The sequence below is a fragment of the Amblyomma americanum genome, chromosome 6 (genome assembly GCF_052857255.1).
Source record: "Amblyomma americanum isolate KBUSLIRL-KWMA chromosome 6, ASM5285725v1, whole genome shotgun sequence".
NCBI classification, from domain to species: Eukaryota; Metazoa; Arthropoda; class Arachnida; order Ixodida; family Ixodidae; genus Amblyomma; species Amblyomma americanum.
In genome coordinates, this window is record NC_135502.1 from 21,950,946 (window position 1) to 21,968,891 (window position 17,946).

Below are 17,946 nucleotides of genomic sequence, written 5' to 3' on the forward strand. Positions count from 1 at the left end.
GGCATTCCTCAAAGAGCCCTATTATTGTAGGAATTATCTGGCTTCGCTCCTGTTAGTAATTCTCAAATATTCCGTGTTTACCGTCACAGTGTCTACAAAATTGCAAGAATCTTCTGGACACAAATTTGTCACAGAGGGCGCTCAAGAGACCGATCATCCTTTAAAGCTTTTCATGAATTAAATGTTTTATACACAATGTCAAAGGTAGCAAATTTTTAGCAATGGCACAAAAGTAACGCCAAGAACTAAACGATGTCATTGCATTAAAGTAATGACACCGCATCTATTACACCTTCTCAATAGTAATAGTAGATTTACCTGCGACCACTCGAGAGCAACAGTATATGGGTAAAGTGGAACATTTAAGACACGCGTACAAGGCGTAATTCCATTCTAAATCAATGCGGTAGGCGACCACCAAATTATCATCGTACAATATGAACTGCGAAGGCTTCAATTGATATTTGTACATTCAGATATGTCTTCCCACAGGCCTTTCTAGAAAGCTTAACGATTTTATGGTGTTCATACGGAAGTAGAAAGGTTAATAGCATGCAGTGGTGCAATGGAATTCTACTATAACGCACTTCCTCCCGCTACACGCAGCCGCGAATACCTGAAAATAAACTCGCGTAAGGGTCACCTTCAAAAACTATGGTTTTCTACTCTGAGTGCGCATACGAGTACTACACCGACGAAACAATGATAGCAGTGCATGAAAGAAGCGCAACTCCCGTGTCTGGCAAGCAAACAGCCCTTACGTAGCGCCTTGAAGCCGGTTGTGCACTCAACAAATATCCCATTAACGTTACATTGATTATTTGTACGGAAAAGAAAAAAAAGGTACGTCGTGTATTTCTCGTCAGGGCGACTGCAGCGCAGGGTGACTGCCGCGCACGACGTAAAAATTTTACGTCATACACACACTATTTCGGCCGCAATTCATTCTTAGCCAAATTCAGAGCAATTCGCTGCAGATGGCTGAACGAGTGTCGCGTCTATTGCTTTTTTTGTGGCGCTGCCAAGCTTTCCACCTTCGCATTCTTTTCCACTGCAAGCGGAAAGTTGAAAACTGCGTGAAACCGTCGTGTGCTTTCTTTGTGTCCCTCTCACATTTCCTCAAACGCTGAGATAGATTTTTATGAAGCATTGCAACAGTTTTTCAAAATTAAAAAGCCGATATGGTCCCTTGGTTTCTGTCAGGCACGAGCTCCGCTGTTCGACCAGACTCCACTTGTGTTCGTTTTATATTTTTTTCCTTTCCTAGCCGTCAGAAAGTCGCAAAAACTGAGCCACGACACGAAATACCTGTGCATATAATTTAACCTTTAAATTATGCTCGAACCTAGCCACGGTTAAGCAGCTGGGAATAGTAATTGTTATAAAAAATGTAATCAGAAGCAGTGAATAAGTCTAAAAGTTTTTGCGTAGCATCAATCAAGAATGCGCACAGTCCACACATTCTGTTGCTGATAACAAAGTGCTTACAAAGAGCAGACTGCTAATGCTTCTTTGAGTGCTCAACACATCTGAATATATAACAATAAAAGGAGGGTCGACAAATCATTTTGTATGAAAAGTGCCAGTTCTAAATGTGCGCATTGTATAGAACATTCTTGAGCAAAAATTGACGTAAATGCAATAGTCAAGTCATCGCTGTACCTAACGTCGTAGCAAAGTAGCTTCCAAGGAAATGTTCTGTAACCGCGACTAACACTCACAGATTTCTCACTGTAAGGCTAACACCATAGTCAATGGTAACTTATGTGTGTGCAGTATCTTGTTTGTTGCAATTTAAACACGCACATACTTAGAGCTTGGCCTCTCATGGATCGCATATTTGTTTTACAGTCCAAGTGATGATGACTGTTAAGACATTCACTCAGACACTTCATACTTCTTCCAGCTCAAAAGCAAGCAGCTTAAATGTTCCCTCCAACCATTTAGGTATCGAATCTGAATAAAAACAAGGAAGACTCCAAATCAAAATTCATAATTAAATAGCTTTAGTAACAAAAAATACAATACAGAATAATCATGCAAAAAATGGTCCAAACAAGCAGTAACATATTCAATGGTTATGAATGAAAAGGTAGCACTTGTAAATTACATAACAAAACAAACATATCGGCACGACCCAAAAATAATGAAAAGGAAATGATTATTGATAGAGAAAAGGCATTAGTTATGAGTTTAAAGAATGCGTTAGCTGTTTCAGCAACAACTGCATATAAAGGTCACTGGGAATATCAGCTCTATGATAAAAATACATCTTTGAAACAAAGTATGCTTTTATAGCTATTATGTTATGCTTCACCTGCTGACAGTAACTAAATAGTCGGCATCCTATTTTGAGTGTTAGCACAATAAACTTCACACAAGGATCTAAATAAATTAAGCGGTAAATTTGGGAGAAATCTTCATGAAACACACCATAAAGTCGGTTTACTATAAATATACTGAATACAGCTTCTCTTTGTACACTGTGACTAGTACAACATTGTGAACTCAATTTTTCGCTACCAGCAGCTGTCTCTTTGGTTTCAACTCATAACCGCGATTTCTGCGTTAACTGGATGTACTTTGGAGTATCGTACAGAGTTCACAAATGTTTTCTGCACAGTTTTCTGAAAACTCAATTCAATGCATGGCACAACCGCGAGGAGGCAAGCACTACATGTCATGGTTTACGGTAAAAGTATCAGCAAGGGCAACTTTCAGACTTTAGGAGAACAAGCCTGGTCGTGCGCTAAGACACTTCTGACAGCGACAAAGTTTCAAAGCATCATGGGTAGAAGGCGTTCTCACACAAGCTTCTGCACAACATGACTTCTAAGCTACTCATCTATCACACCGATACATTATCGTCGCCTCAAGTGAATAAAAGCAATGCTGCGACGATCTGCCGCTGCGATAAAGATTTCGCAAGACAGTATGACAGTCGAGTGATACAAAACAAAGAAAAATCAAAAACTCTTCGCTAAACACTCACTTGCTTGCCTAAATAACACTTTTTTTCATCACAAACTAGAGTCGTCTCCTTCGGGAAACGCGATTAATGCAATGTACTGAAAATATAGTCCAAGCGTTCGCCTTTGGTTGCTTGCATTGCAGCATGCTGTGTACACCTCTCGAGCACACACCGAGATTCACCTACGGAAACTTGAAGCGTTTTCGCGACCGTTCCAGTTCATCATTCACGGGAAACCTGCAAAGAAAAAAGCAAACAGGGAGGTACAACTTGATGAGAGTCGGAAAATTAAACATAGGTGACAACCGTGTATTAGAACTTCGCACTTACATGTAACTATGTGAAACTGACTATTATACAAACAAAAATTTGCTTTATGAAACAGCGTGTCCTAATGCCAATTTTTACTGTCCCGAGATACTTAAGTCACCGGTCCTTATCGATTGGTTCAGACAGTCTCGAGATGTCACTGCCTTCTCCCTAACAAAAAAAAACAATCTAACAAAAAAATCTAACACGACACTTATTTTTCACTACCCGGGTCTGGACCGTGGTAAATTTCTTTCTCTACTCGCAATGTCAAAAACTTCTTCGGGAGGTTTTAGGTTCGTCTCTTGCGTTCTTTGCGATGCACCTTCTCGCGCACAATACCTACCAAATATCAACAAAAGAATTTCTTATGACATTCATTTTTCGCCTCCGACATTCTCTCGACAACGGTCATGCAAGGCGCGTTGTCGCCGTACAACCAGGCACCCGGCATCATATGCGCAACCCAGAATCACGAGGGGAGCATGTTTGATGACAGTGGGCAAACTTTTGTTATCGCCGCCATTGTGGTATGGATACAAATAGGCCTAAGATCGATTATTTAAACTTTTTTTTTCGGACTAGATGTGGAACAGCTGCCTTCTATTTAAAAAAAAAACGTCTTACGCGTGTTTTTCAGAAACAATTATGGCAGTAGTCTTCACTTCCTAACAAAACTATTCTCTCCGCATTTCCCGCCTATATTTAGGTAATTGTTATTTGTTTCCCCTCGCTGAATGTTGAGTTCACCTTTGGCTGCCTTGGAATCAACAAAGCGTCTTGCCTCTCTTCGGTCGCCTTCTTTGCCGAGGGCTGGGGGGTGCAAGTGCGCAAGGACATGCTATATCGTTTCCTTGTGTAGCGTGCAGCAGTCGAGAATATCATCGGCGGCAAAAAAAAAAATCTTTCCCGAAAGCGTTTTGTACTCAGTCACCCAAACCCAGCCATCAAAAGTAAAGCCCTTTTTCTGGAAGTTGCCAACAAAACTGCCAGGCCACATCTCAGGCCACATGCTGGCAGCATCTGTCAACAGAAAACGGTAACCAGCCAGATGCGCATGTTGCATCTTTTAGATGATAATTTTAACCCTGAAGCGTGCAGTGGATTGAAACCCTTGTCACCATATGGAAGGTGAAAGCCAAATCACAACACAAATAATTCCTTCGTCACCCGCAAAGCACAAAAAGTAATTCTAGGAATTCGCACCGCCAGAAAGAGCTTTGCTAGCACTTCCAAAAAAGGTGCTTCATGCCACCGTTCCGCAGCATGACCTTCAGACGTTTTAATGACACTTATTTTGCCGAACTTCCACTTCTCATCACTCCAGTAATTTCCAGCTTCTTTCCCATGCTTTTGTTTTTTTATACCATAGGATTGTGAGAGATTCGTTGAATACAATTAGATTAAATAAACTAATTACGTGCGTTGCAACACAATATTTTTTAAAACACATCTATTCATCTTAAAAATCACACTGGAGAACTGGATCACCCGCTTCAATCATTAATGCAGATGGAGATAAAGTTTTTTAATACACGAAAGTTGCTGTTTTAATGTGAAGTGTGTGGCAAATTTGGAACTATCGTTTTCAAATAAAGTTTTGCATGCCCCGAAAATACACCTAAAAAAATCGTTGAGGTCGCCTTGTTTGCTTCATGGCATTCTGTATTTCTGGCTGAAGTAATTATTTACTTATTATGAATTAAGCGGATTTTGAACAACCGACAGACGATTCAGAACATTGAATTACAAACCACCAGGGCACGAAAAGGAAAGAACAATGGCTTCAGTTTTACAAAACCAGGCCCACGGTGAAGGTTTTTATTCATGCTCGAAAGCCTCCACCGACAAGCGCTTGACGGTTCGAGCGCCCTCCCCCCCTCCCCCCCTCCCCTCCTTCTCGTAGTTTGTGTTAACCTGTGCCAGCGTTCTGAATCCAGGGTTGCTAGACAGGCTCGAGCTGCAACAATCTCGCGTATGGTGACTGTTTTGCGCGCTTCGTTCAATGCATAGAAAAAAAAGAGCCCTCAGATTAATCATAAAGTTTAACCGTACGTTATACTAAGGTAGTAATTGCTCATTGGCATCCACCCAAGCGCAGCTATCCCGTTTAGCTCAAAGCAACATGAGCGTAACAAAACATAACAAAATTTGCTTCTTTGGGAATAGTCTATCAGCGGTTATAGTGGCGATATTACAATTTATTTTCATTCTTCGGCTTACTTCCCACTTTTGCAACTTAGCACAACACTTTGCCTCAAGTCAGTATGCCTTTTTATCCCAGCTCAAGTTTCTCTGTACACAGCACTTTGACACCCTGCAGGGCCAGTCGTTAAAAGGACGCTGGGGACAACTCCATACATTGTTTTCTCACAGTAAAATTTGATTGTTCGGCTTTTTGCGCTCTATTAACCTTGGTTCGGTAGACATTTCGGAGAAATGGAAAGTTGAAATTTTAATGTTTTTCCACCACTGCTTTTGTGACAATAACATCGAGAAAATTAGTGACACCATTATGGCTGGCTGGAAGCGGATACTGTGTTTAGCTAGCCTTATAGATACGAATTTTAAAAAAAAAAAGACATACTGCAGTCATCTCAGCGTCCTTATGAAAGCAACCGATGGCGGTCCTGGTCCAAATGCCTTTGAAGGTGAGAAATGCGCAAGGCCCACTCTACTAGGAAAATCTCCGGTAAAAGAGCAACACGTGCGATTCAATCATGAAGGTGCAATATTTTTTTTTTAATATGGCACTCCAATCAATTCAGCAGCAGCCAAATTGCGTAACTCAGTGGAATTTGTTTTTCACTTCGTTTTTTAGTTACATTCACCCTTGTAAGCAAACAACAGTTTTCCTTACTATTACTGTTTGTGCTTATACTGTGCTCTTATACACCAAATACTACCGTCATTATTCCGCTGCTTTTATCTTGTCCGATGCTCAGGTAAACACAAAGTGTTAAAATATAAGTCACTAGTTCCCCGCGGCTGTGAAACGACAATGTTTTTCTCTTTTTTTTGCCTGATTTCTGCACTTCCTCTTCACGTTCTGGAGCCTGGCTTTCGAGCCGCTGTGTTTTGTGAACCTAACAAACAAGTTGCGTAACCAGACAAGAGGATAGGAGGAGGAGGAGGAGGAAACTACCCAGAAAAAAGGAAAGGCAGAAAGCTGGAAAGAAATCCGTGACATATAAATGAGGCCCTAAAAATAAATGAGGACACGCCGACCATAGCATAGGTGCAATAAAAGTGAACTTCTGACTCTACAAAGCAGTCTGAACACAAGCTTGTAAGGAGCCGGTGGTAAGCCTTTCCTACCTTCTTTCTCCAGTTGCACCCTTACTATGGTTTGCGTCTTTTGCTTCATTTTATGCTGCACTTGTAAATTAGGACTTTCGGTGCTCTCACCTCTCCCATCTTGTTTTTGGCGAATTCAATGCGGACTCCACCTCGATCTGAGGAGAACAGTACACAGCCCTGCAAGGCATTCATAGCATGTGTTGCAAGGCGGACGTCCTGCAAATAAGCAAACAGAAAGCCTCACGTTAAGCCGCAGTCTTAAGTCACTCGTCCACAAGCACACTGATTGCGTGATCAAATATTCCTACGTTGCCTCAGGCCAAGTTTTAAGGTTGAGAGCGGGAAAAAAAGCCTCCGAAGTCACCTTTTTCATTCCTCGCAATTACGGATTCATTTATTTATAAAGCGGAACAATATTCATTATTTTTGATTCTGTACTCAGCTTGATGCTAATATTCTTTTCAGCGTGATTGATGGCGCCAACGCACACCAAATAGAATTTTAAAAATTCCGCCCTCTTCTTTTTTCACCGTTACTGACAACTGATACCCTATGCCGTGCTTTACATCGAATTAATGAATTCAATACTTTTTTTTTCACTACATTTAGACATCGGTTTCTGAAAACCGTTTCCTCTACATATCGCCCTTCTGAAATCACTCGACAGTAACCGTAATCCTAACCGGTTCCAACTCTTCTAGTCTTTATTCCAGCTAAACTGAAGACATGTGGTTTTTTCGCCCGCTGATATGTTACGGGCGTTACTTCAAAGCACTAGCATCAGCTCCTTGAAAAAATAAAAATGAAGTGCGCAAGAAAAAGTGTTTTCAGTATAAAGCATTGATTAAGGTATTTCTTGTTTAGAAGAAGCAGCGCGCCAAACAGAAAGTGCCCGGAAGCAAATATCATGCAGGTAAGAAAAGAACTTGCGCAAAGTAGGCATACAAGAAATGAAACTGAGAATGTGGCAGCATAATATAGTTCAACGCCATGGCCCGTTACGTTAATCTTTTCTGGGGTTTAAACTAAATGTACGCCAGTTTCATGCACTTTAAGCAAGCACTATTATAGTTATTCGTAAAATATATTCTAACAAATTACTGAATAATACAAGTGAGTGCCAGTCAAGATCAACTGCGATCAAAGCTGTAACAGTTACCAACCCATTCAGAACTAACTAGACGTTGAAAAGAAAATGGTTCTTGACTATTTTTTTATTTCACTATATGTGATTATGCTATAGCGTACAGCAAACAAAAGTACAAGTAAGCAGTGCTAAACAGAAGCTGATAAATGTTCATTTGACTTAATAAATGTACTTGTTTATCTTTTGTGTTCCCAGGTCAGTACTTGTCTTTCCAGCAGACAGCTGGTCTCTTGCCGGAGCCTCAGAACCGAATTTTTCGTAGCGGCAAAAGTTTCAGTGTTGGCGGTATTGGTCAAACCGAAGCACGGAAATAGCGATTTATACTATGCAGCTGTGGGGATTTTTTACTATAAAAAAGAAAACGGCAAATCTGCATAATGAAAAGAGAGCTGTTTGTGTTCGTGACAGATAAGGAAGGACACGGTCGCCCACATATTTTTTCGCAGAGAAAGAAGCAGAAAGTGCAGATCACTAGCTCTAATGGACAAGAACAAATTCTGTTATTAAAAGTAGTACTTCCTTTGCATAGCGCTACAATACGGCGCTGTTAATGTTTTTTTGTTTTTTTTGTCGATGGCATGTTTAATTTGTCGGCGCCTTAAATGCGTGATGAGTGTTCACCTCATCGTTTCTGCTTCCAGCAGAGTGCATTTTCATTCCCTTATTAGCCAAGCGCAATGACAGACGAAGTGCATAGGTTTGTGGATTTCCTTACTACGAAAGAAATACTCAATAAACACCTGGCATGATGCTGCCCCTTATCGTACCTACTGGAAATTAAAGCATGTCCCTCTGAGGACGTAAAGTACAAACCCTAAGTCCCGTCTACAAGTCCTGTTAATGATGTACGATGTCAACTAAAGCTGCGATACTTACCGCAGAATAAAATATTCAGCAGATATCATAAACCAGCGCTACAGTTGTGCTACCATTGAAAGGCCCTGCATTTTATACGGCTCGTTTAAGTCGCACAAATCTCAGCCGAACAGCGTCATCGGCTACTCTGCATTAAAATATGGATGCATGTGCCTTACCCTATTTCAGACTTTTGACTCCCCATAACGGCTATGTACACGCTCATGTGTAAGCGGATTTGCGTGTTCTACAAGCATGCAAAACAACAGCGCAAGATGGGCTCCTTACGCAGCCAGACAGGTTGAAATAAAACCTCGCCGCTTTCTGTCACTACCCACAGATCGAGCTGCCAGATTATTGGAACCTAGATCCCGTGTTTGGCTGTATGCGCAGCGACGGCAGGTGCAAGCAAGGAAGCAGGCAAAATGCAGGTGTGTTGGCATGCAGCGCACAACAAGGAGGGAGCTCGCGACAGACAGAGGGCCGCTACAAAAGAAGCGAGCGCAACACAACCAAAAAGAATAGGCAAACACGGAACCGAGGTTCTCGTTCTCCGTTTCAGGAGACTTCTTTGGTATTCGCCCTCAAGGCTGCTAGGCCTGCATTTCTCATAATGTATGATTCATGTTCTTCAAGATGTGTACAGAGGCAGTACTTACTTGATATTCGACAAAAGCTACGGGAGCGCCACCTTTATTGTGCATACGCAAGCGGCAAAAACCCGGGAAACTGAAATTAGAAAATAATGGTTCCCGTGAGTGCATTCGTCCTCGCGAACTCTGCTCTAACATAATCCTTGGGCTGCTCTAGCTGTGAACCATTTAGCTAGCATTGAAGCCTGACCCGGAAGGGACTTTAGGCCACATAGTAAGGCCGCTTACGGCAATAACGAACAAATTGATTGGCGTTTAGTGAGGGATAGACCGAGGGCCCTAACCTCACAGGCCCAGTGCATCCTCTGTAGCTGTGCGCCTCTTGTAAGCTCAGTGTATGAGCGTAGCTCGAAAATTTAACGATTTCTTTCGCGCATTTCCTGGCATGATATGCTGTCATTCACGACAGCTGTTACTTCAATCTTTAGAGCCGTACATTTCATTAGTACTTACTCCGCGGCTGCTGTCTTTTCAATATCTGCTCCCGACCCGGTCCTTCTTAGCAAACAGCTGTTTCCAAGGCCACCTATTATGCCTGCCTTCGAAAATCTGTCGGCTTCACGGCCAATGCAATTTGTTCGCTACGAGCAGCTCTTTGCCACACTGTCCACACACTGCCTAAGGAACAGCTGGAAGCAAGCGTCCAAGAGAAGGATATCTCATGCGTACTAGCACAATGTCTACAGGCATGCACACAAGATACATAACATGTGAGTCACAACAAGCGCCGAGAATAGTCTAGTTCATGGTCTCAACGTGCAGCCCGACAAGTGCTTCACTACAGTTAGTCCAGAGCGGAGAGAAGAACGTCAGAGAGGCGTGTAAAGAGCACAGTGACGTTACAGGTGGTCCGTCTCAGCACAATGCAGAGCACAGTTTGGAAAGCGTCGTAGCAGGCCAATGGTACAATCGAAACAGTTATGCGCGGTACTCCATTGCAGCACAACGACTAGCTTGCTCTTAAACCAGAACGATTGACCCAGCGCAAAGTCAACTGCAACATCATTGCGCAACTTCGCTGCCAACGAACTGAGCCCGCTACAACGCTTTCAGTGAACAACACCGACACAACATGAGGGGATTAAACTAAAACGTTTCAAATTTAACGTTGCAAATAAAGTAAACGTCGAGCTAACATCACGACTGCTGAGAAACGAGATAGAGCGTGAAAGACGACGGGGAAATGTTTGGTTAAACGGTCCGAAACGTTGAAAGTGCAGAAGTGTCCTGCTAAAATCGATGCATATCTGAATGCATACTCTTGTGTTTAGAAAAAAATACGCCCAATGTAGGAAAACATAAAAAGAAGGCACAGGCTCAGTGCAGTCACTATTTACTTTCGTTTTGGTCCAACGAATTATCGCAAAGGATTTTATTTAAAATAGGAGCGATACTGTTGGCGTAAGCATTTGCCAATTAACTACACTGACATAATATTTAGTCGTCCGCACCAACGTGTGCTAAAAGCGCACAGCGCATAACTTGTGCAGCATTAACTCTACACAGTAGTGGCAGCGAAAGATAAGCCCAGAGCACAATACGTAAGCAACCAATCTTAGCTACCCGCTAGTCCATAATGAAAAATTCTGGCAGCTCTCACAAGTTGACATTGCAAGGCCGCATATCCTCGCATGTATGAACGCACTGAAATTATCCTTGCAGAAGAGATAAGGCCTGAAACAAAAGGCATATAAAGGGATTTCATCGCTACGCATAATTTTATCTTCACTTCAGGAGGCTAAGTGTACAGGATCTGATTGGCGGCTCCGATCTATTCACTGAAGCATGATGGAACAATCGACAAAGGACTTTCGCCTATCTGTCCGGAGCTGGTATTGCATTCTGCTTTTCTTATTCTATCTGCATCTGCATTGCGCAGCTAATACCTTTGCTGTGCAACCCTGGATTTAAACCCTTCTGTGCTTTAAAGGGACCTTGAGGACAAATTGAAGTTCGCTTGTATTGATAGACTACGGCATTTTAACAACAAGGCGACTACTCTCATTAAAAACGGAGCTTTTACAAGCAAGAACGAATAGAACAATGAAATACAAATGTCGCCATCACCGGCCCATTTCGCAATAAACTACGTGCAACGGTACCGAATATTTCGCGACCGCCATTACACCGAATTTCACAGATCGCGGAGGCTATGCTACACCGCCATTACAAAATTTTTTTCGCAGATCGCGCAGGCTATGCTACACCGCCATTCACTTCAAAATGGCGGCAACCAATCGTCCTCGGTGTGGAAGTCCCTAGCTTTAATCGACCGTCCGGATAATTTTTAACGGTGACTTTCCGGGGAATAAATGCGTCTTTATTTTTAGCGTTAAACATCGACATACCCAGAAGGAGCCATAGAATTCAATTTTACTGAGAATAATAACTGGACGGTCTTGTCCTCATTCTCCATTTAAGCATTTCGCACTTATGTGCGCCAAAATGTACTTGCTGGTAGTTTGTGTGTGTGAACAGAAAGTCAAGAGTCGGCCGTTGAGCCTCTCGAGATAATTCGAGATTCAAGTACTGCTTTAAAAATTCCGCGTCGTCAGCATTATTGTTCACCTTGGAAAAAAACACCTGCTGTAGAATGCATATCTGCATTGGTCTGAAATGCTTGTGAAGCGCCTACTGCGCAAAATAAATAATATAACCTAACGCATAAGTTTGCCTGAAATAAAAAACGAGTTTATCAAGAAAAGATTACTATTATTTCTTTTAAAAAGCTTCGGTGCCCAACTGTTATGCAAAATACGATCCTCTTCTTCTGTTGCCGCAACTCCCTAAACGCATTTGTAGCTACCACGTTTAATGTGGCCAGAACATCGATTTCACGCATTGTCAGAATGAATGCGTTAAGAGTGTTTTCAGGTACCGGAGAGCGCAATCTGATTAGAATTTTGCGCACTTCATACCATGTTAGCATGTCGACACTAAATTCGAAAGACTAAGATGGTCACGTACCATTCAAAGTGGTATTCGGGTATTCAAACGCAGTATTCGAACACTTAAAAAGCGTGGGTAAGTATTTCTGCTTTTTTTTTTCACAAGCGATAGCCTGTTTCTAAGTTTTTGCGCAAATCTGATATAAACAGTCCTAAAATTGTGTTTCATCTGCAGATGCAACTGAACACAAAAGAACGGTGCACTGAGAGCGCCTTCATTGGACTTTTTTGCGTGTGTATATGCTGCAAAAGAAGCCGAAGATTAGGAAAGGCAATCGTGTTTTTCAAAGTAAACTGGACAAGGGAATCTCCAAAGCCTCTCGACTACCCCGCGTAGCTGCTTTTACCATTTGATTTCAAATGTCGCAGCCTGACCACATTTAGGATAATAGTCCCGGAACGTACTCTGCCACACGTGAAGAGGGTAGCTATGGCTTTAAGAGCAGAACACTAATTTTAATACGGAACAGTTATTGCCCCTTACCGCCCCGGGATCTGCAGGACGCATGAGCCTCATAACCTGCTACAATTGCTAGTGACCAAAGTTCATGAAACGCAAGGGGCGGAAAATTACAACTATTCTATTCCGATTTCGCTCCATTTGCATTCTTTTCACCCTTTTCCCCGGTTTAGGAGACGACACGCTCTTGTTGGCTATCTTGCCTGCAAGTCTGCGCGGCGGTCCAGGAGTGAAGAAAATTGAAGCAAAAGAGTTGTTTTAATATACCGGCCCAGATGTTCTCCATTCTCATGGCTACCAGCAAGGAAAGTGCTAAAACTCGGATGCGTCTTGAACATTATAAATCAAACTGAAATATGTCTTAGGACTCCGACTATTTAGTTAGCTTCTGGCCTGATGGTTACTGCAGCTTTTGTGCAGCAACTCGACGAAAGCACTAGAAAGTACGATGATTTGTATACGTGGTCGGCTACTGAACAGACCGCTCTCAGTCTAGATTCTTAATCTAGGATAAAAAACACTTCGGTCTTTACGGGCCTCTGTGGCTGTTTGTTTTCAAGTTGATTCCAATTTATCATCGGTGTGGGCGGCACTTTATTTCTAGTTGTTTTTCCTTGACTAGCGTCTAAAAGCGCGACTTGCATACAGCCAAGTTAAATTTTAATATAAGTGGTCGAGTGTTCCATTATAAACTCACCCAAGGCCATGATCGAGAGACCTACACGAGGCTGTCCCGTAAACCTGTCCGAATACGTTCGCAGATAGAGCGGGCACCGGACTCATCCCGGATCACATCTCTCAGCGGACGTCGTTTAAGTGGCGTCACATCTGCGCATGCTTTCGCGCAGTGTACGGGCATGCCGGAACAGTGCTCGGCGTCGGGGGCCGACTGGAGAGACACACCTTCCGAAGAGGTCCTTGAGCTCCTGCTCGGAGACGAACTGTCCGAGGTTGGCCACGAACAGCGTGGAGCACGGTGGCGTAGCCGCTGCGGCAGCCGAGGACGAGGTGGAGCCGACGGGCGAGGCCAGCGCCGGGCTCGCCACGAGGTGCGGCGGCGGCATGGTCGCGTGGATGGCAGCCGCGCTCCCGGCCAGCGCCGCGTGCGACAGCGGGTGTGTCATTGTCAACGGAGGCTGCGTTGGCACAAAGCACGCGTCTGTTTCGTCTCGTTCGATAAGTGTCGCCTCAATGCTTGTGGCACTTAGAAAACAGAGAAAACTTTGCTTGTCACTCATACCTTTACAGCTATGAATGCTTGAACGCTCACAAAGTGCTGGCGGGACACGGGCTCCCGTCACACCCAAGTTCCGGAAAGGTTATAGCGAAAATTTCCCTCAGTAAAGAGGAACTATAAGCACTCTCGGTACAAAGACAGACCCGAGGAGCAAACTGAACGGGTTGTATATTTTTTTGCAAAATGTATGAAACACAGGACCTAATGGTCTATGAGGGCACGCTGAGGGGCATCCATACGCTGTTCCAAGGCATCGACGCTGCTGTGGCATATAACGTGGAAGACAGTGGACATCTCTAATGCGAGCATTCCAGCGTGCGTGTTAACATGAAACTGAAATGCATTTTAGATATTGTTACACCAAGGTATTTATCGACATATCTCTGCACCCACAGCTCAGCCTGCGCTAAGTGCTCTATCTTCACGTCGAAACCGCTGTTACGTATCTTGCTCAAATAGATGAAGTCGAAAGTTCAAGAGCATGTTATGGTTGACATGATTCGTTCGCGTCACATTCCGACCATACTGGGCTCAGTACTATAACAATGCACAGCACTCAAAAAATAACTTCACCTTTGGGAAAGGTGTGTCCAACATAAGCATGACCAGCGGTGCTAGTATGTGTTTGCTCTGATCATGAACTAAGTTTATGTATCTGTGCAATTGTAGACGCCGCATGCAATGTCGGCAGCGAATAGCTGCAAACCAGCGTCAGAAGGCATCCCTCTCGAGTGCGCTGACATCGTTAGCGAATCCTTTCACATCTTCAGCATTATACAGGAGTTACTTTAGACTACGAGAAATTTCTAGGTCATTCCCTTCTTGAAAGCTGGGCGCACAAAACCAAGGTCGATTCTCTTAACTTTCTGTAAGATTAACGCAGTTTCGGCTCTTCCCAAACCCACCGCTCACGAAATTCTTAGCACTCTTTTTTGAACACGTGCTCAGAAAATTATATGCAGAGTGCACTGACAAGCTCTGTCAGGCGCAAACGACAGAGCGGCAGCAATAGGCCTCAACTTGGCTTACGATCAACATAACAACGTTGCGAAGTGAGTAGTTTCCAAACGTGTTGCCCGTCTTCGCCTGTTCTAAGTTCGCGCCACAGTCTTAATTTTATTTCCTTCGTAAAGAAGCAACGCTGTCTTTGCTTCCAAACTGGCGGCTTCCGTTCGCTGGGACATTTGCGATAAGAAGCGTCTGAGAAGGCCCCAGCCTTGGCACGGCGTAAGCAGCACGAAGCTGTCGCCTGTCCTAAGAGCAGCCAGGGAATGCACGACATCACGTGTACTCACGGGCAACTGCGCGTGAAGGGCCGGGTGCATGAGAGCCGCAGTGTGCAGGGTAGTGGTGACGGGCACTTCGGCGTAGGAGAGCGGGTGGTGTGGCCAGCCGTCATGGGTCCCCGGCAGCAAGGCGGCGCCGATTTCTTCTGTGCACGACACCGCGGACATTCGCAGCACAACACAACGGGCATACACGCAGGCGCATTCGAGCGCTACCAACGCTGCCTACGGTTATGAGCAGAACGATAAGCGGGTTTCTTTGCACAGGGCCGGGTTCCCGACGTCACAGGTGACGTCGGGAATGATAGCCATGTATGTCACTGGCCCTGATACTGGTAGTGGTGCCCACCAATGCCAAAGGCGAAAAACAGATAAGGTGGAAAAATAATCGTGCGGAGTACATCCCCTAGCATGTAATGGAGCCGAGAACGATCAGCATCTCGACCTAGCAAACGCATGTAGCAACCAGTGTGAATTATCCAAAGGATTTTCGCTCGTTTTTGAAAACTCCAACTTCCTGCACCTATACCGTCTAAGCGTTTCCGCATCTCTGACATCCGATTTCCTCAACAAAACATTAAAATAAAGCTTCCTTACTTCTTCGCAGGTTATTATTCTATGTAACATTACCGCTAGTAAGTACATTTGATGTTTTTCTCACTTACATATCGATAGCTATGACAGTCACCTGAGTTTCAATTCTGAGGAGAGTAGCAGTTCGAAGAGGTGCTTTTAGAAAGACCTTCAATCGGGCATCATAGGCGCCTCAGTACGCCGTGAGTGCATCCTATCACCTTCTTTATCTGACTGAAGTGCTTAGATGGCCTGCCAACGCTAGGAAGAAGACGTCCTCATGTGCCGCATTCATCGGTTGCAAATTAGTTTTGCAGTTAATTGGCCGATTTGGCTGCTTATTCCTAGTTATTTAAAATCGTGGTGAGGAGTTGTTTGTCTTTTCAAAAGAATTCGATCTTCGCAGCACACAAACTACAAGTGAAAGAACACAGTTGCTTCCTGGCACTGCTTATACTTCTACAGCGTTAATTTAAAAGTATCAGTTTAAAAATAAGCATTCGTTAAGTATGTTCCCCATATTAGGGTCTTAATCATGGTAAGAAAGAGCAAACAGAAGCAACAAACAGCGAGCATATCAGAGGACAGAAGCATAGTAGGTGGATAACGGGCAACTGAGGTTTTTTTGAGGGGTTTGGTGTAGTTCAATATTTTTACCACGGCTTGGCCCAGGCTTCTTGCACACGCACTTGGGCTGACCTGAGTATGGTTCCTCTGCACGTATAATGTAGTCAGCTCTACTCTGAACAGACCCATTGACGCATTGGTTTATTGTATTTTCTCAGTATTATAACTGGCGGCATGACAGTCAGCATTAGTATTACTTGCTTTCAGCACTTCACATTTTGCGTCTTTTAAAGCCAGAATTCGTAAAATTATCAACAATTTAAACTGATAAATCGCAATATATGCTTGCAAATCTATCATAGGTTTGATTGCAAAAAGGCGTCATTGTTAATTAACATGTCTCTAACTTGCGTGTTCAGGTAATTCCAAATCTCAAATCACGTATTCACTTCAGACTTGCAGAATATTTACCGTAATTTCCGGTATACAGTCCGCACCCGGTGTATTGTCCGCAGGCCTCAACATTGACTGAAAATAAACATTTATTCTCTAGATTGTCGGCACACGGTACACAGGATCAATTCGGGAATGTCATGCTATATTTGGCGATACTGAAAAGAGAAATGTTGTAGTGTCCCCATTTACATATCGTCCGCAGAGCTCAAAATTGTAACCTTTAATCATGTGTAGTCTGCGGGCTGTATACCGGAATTTGCGGTATGTTTATATGAAAGCAGCGGAAATAGGGCGCTTAACATTACGCACCCAATCCCTGGAATGGCAAAGAAAACTGGTGTCTCATAACAAGAACCAAAGCCTGACACAGTGTCGGACAGAAAGGTGGTGAAAGTGCAGCTGCACTATTTCACATGCAGCTTGCGTGTTAAGAGCAGATGTGACACCATACACAATAAAGAGAACGGCGCACAAGACATGATTGTAGACTCGGTGAACAGGTGTGCTGGTGCTGAAGAAATTTAGAGCTCAGCGCTATCCTCGAATGTTTCCACCCAGAACAGGAAAAAAGTTAAGAACAAACTCCAATTCGTCTACTTCCAAGCGCGCAAAACTTTCTTGCTGAAGCGTGGTAACACCAAGAAAGCAACAGGATCACTTGTACAGGCGGGGCAAATAAATATGTTGAAAATTTGGTGCATCGCTATTCTCAAGATAAAAACATTCGAGGAGGAGCAATGCAACTCAGTCATTGCCCATCGTGAACGAACCGTTCCCATATATCTGGCGACGTGTTCCAAACATCAATTGCACGGTGGGTGAAAAGACCTGAGAGAAGTGGCAAAGGCGAAAGGCCTGCGAAGATGGTTTTGTGCACACAATGTGCCATTCCTGCATGTGCAAAACCACATTGACGCAAGAAATAGCGGCCGTGTGTGTGGAGCGTTTGTGGACAGAATTTGCTCCAGTGAAAATACACTCAGCACACCGTTGCCAGACAGCCTTGAAATGAAGATAGACAGAGAGAGAGTGAACAGCATTGCCATGTGCGCGGGCTTTCTGGACAACGCATGCCACCACGTACAGTGATTACACTGAATCTGGACAAGGCTCTTGTGACACCGCTCTTAGTCACACGAAAAATAAGTCATCCCATTATTATATGACACTCGAATGGTGGCGGC

At 43.6% G+C, this 17,946-nt stretch overlaps 1 protein-coding gene across 10 annotated transcripts in view; it reads right to left on the reverse strand.

Moving 5' to 3' along the window:
- Positions 1–1,983: 1,983 nt before the first annotated feature.
- The window catches only part of LOC144136438 (protein couch potato-like), a 123,841-nt gene continuing 107,878 nt past the window's right edge, over positions 1,984–17,946 (reverse strand). Inside the window, exons 6-11 of one of the 10 annotated variants that reach the window (XM_077668754.1) lie at positions 16,778–16,834; positions 15,176–15,312; positions 13,547–13,779; positions 9,242–9,311; positions 6,689–6,796; positions 1,984–3,208 (exon numbers count right to left, since the gene is read on the reverse strand). In XM_077668754.1, the coding sequence (XP_077524880.1) occupies positions 3,194–3,208; positions 6,689–6,796; positions 9,242–9,311; positions 13,547–13,779; positions 15,176–15,312; positions 16,778–16,834 (620 nt within the window). In that variant the 3' untranslated portion in view covers positions 1,984–3,193. The remainder of the gene's footprint in view (positions 3,209–6,688; positions 6,797–9,241; positions 9,312–13,546; positions 13,780–15,175; positions 15,313–16,777; positions 16,835–17,946) is intronic. The other 9 variants (XM_077668755.1, XR_013315615.1, XR_013315614.1 and 6 more) reach the window with 9 other exon arrangements.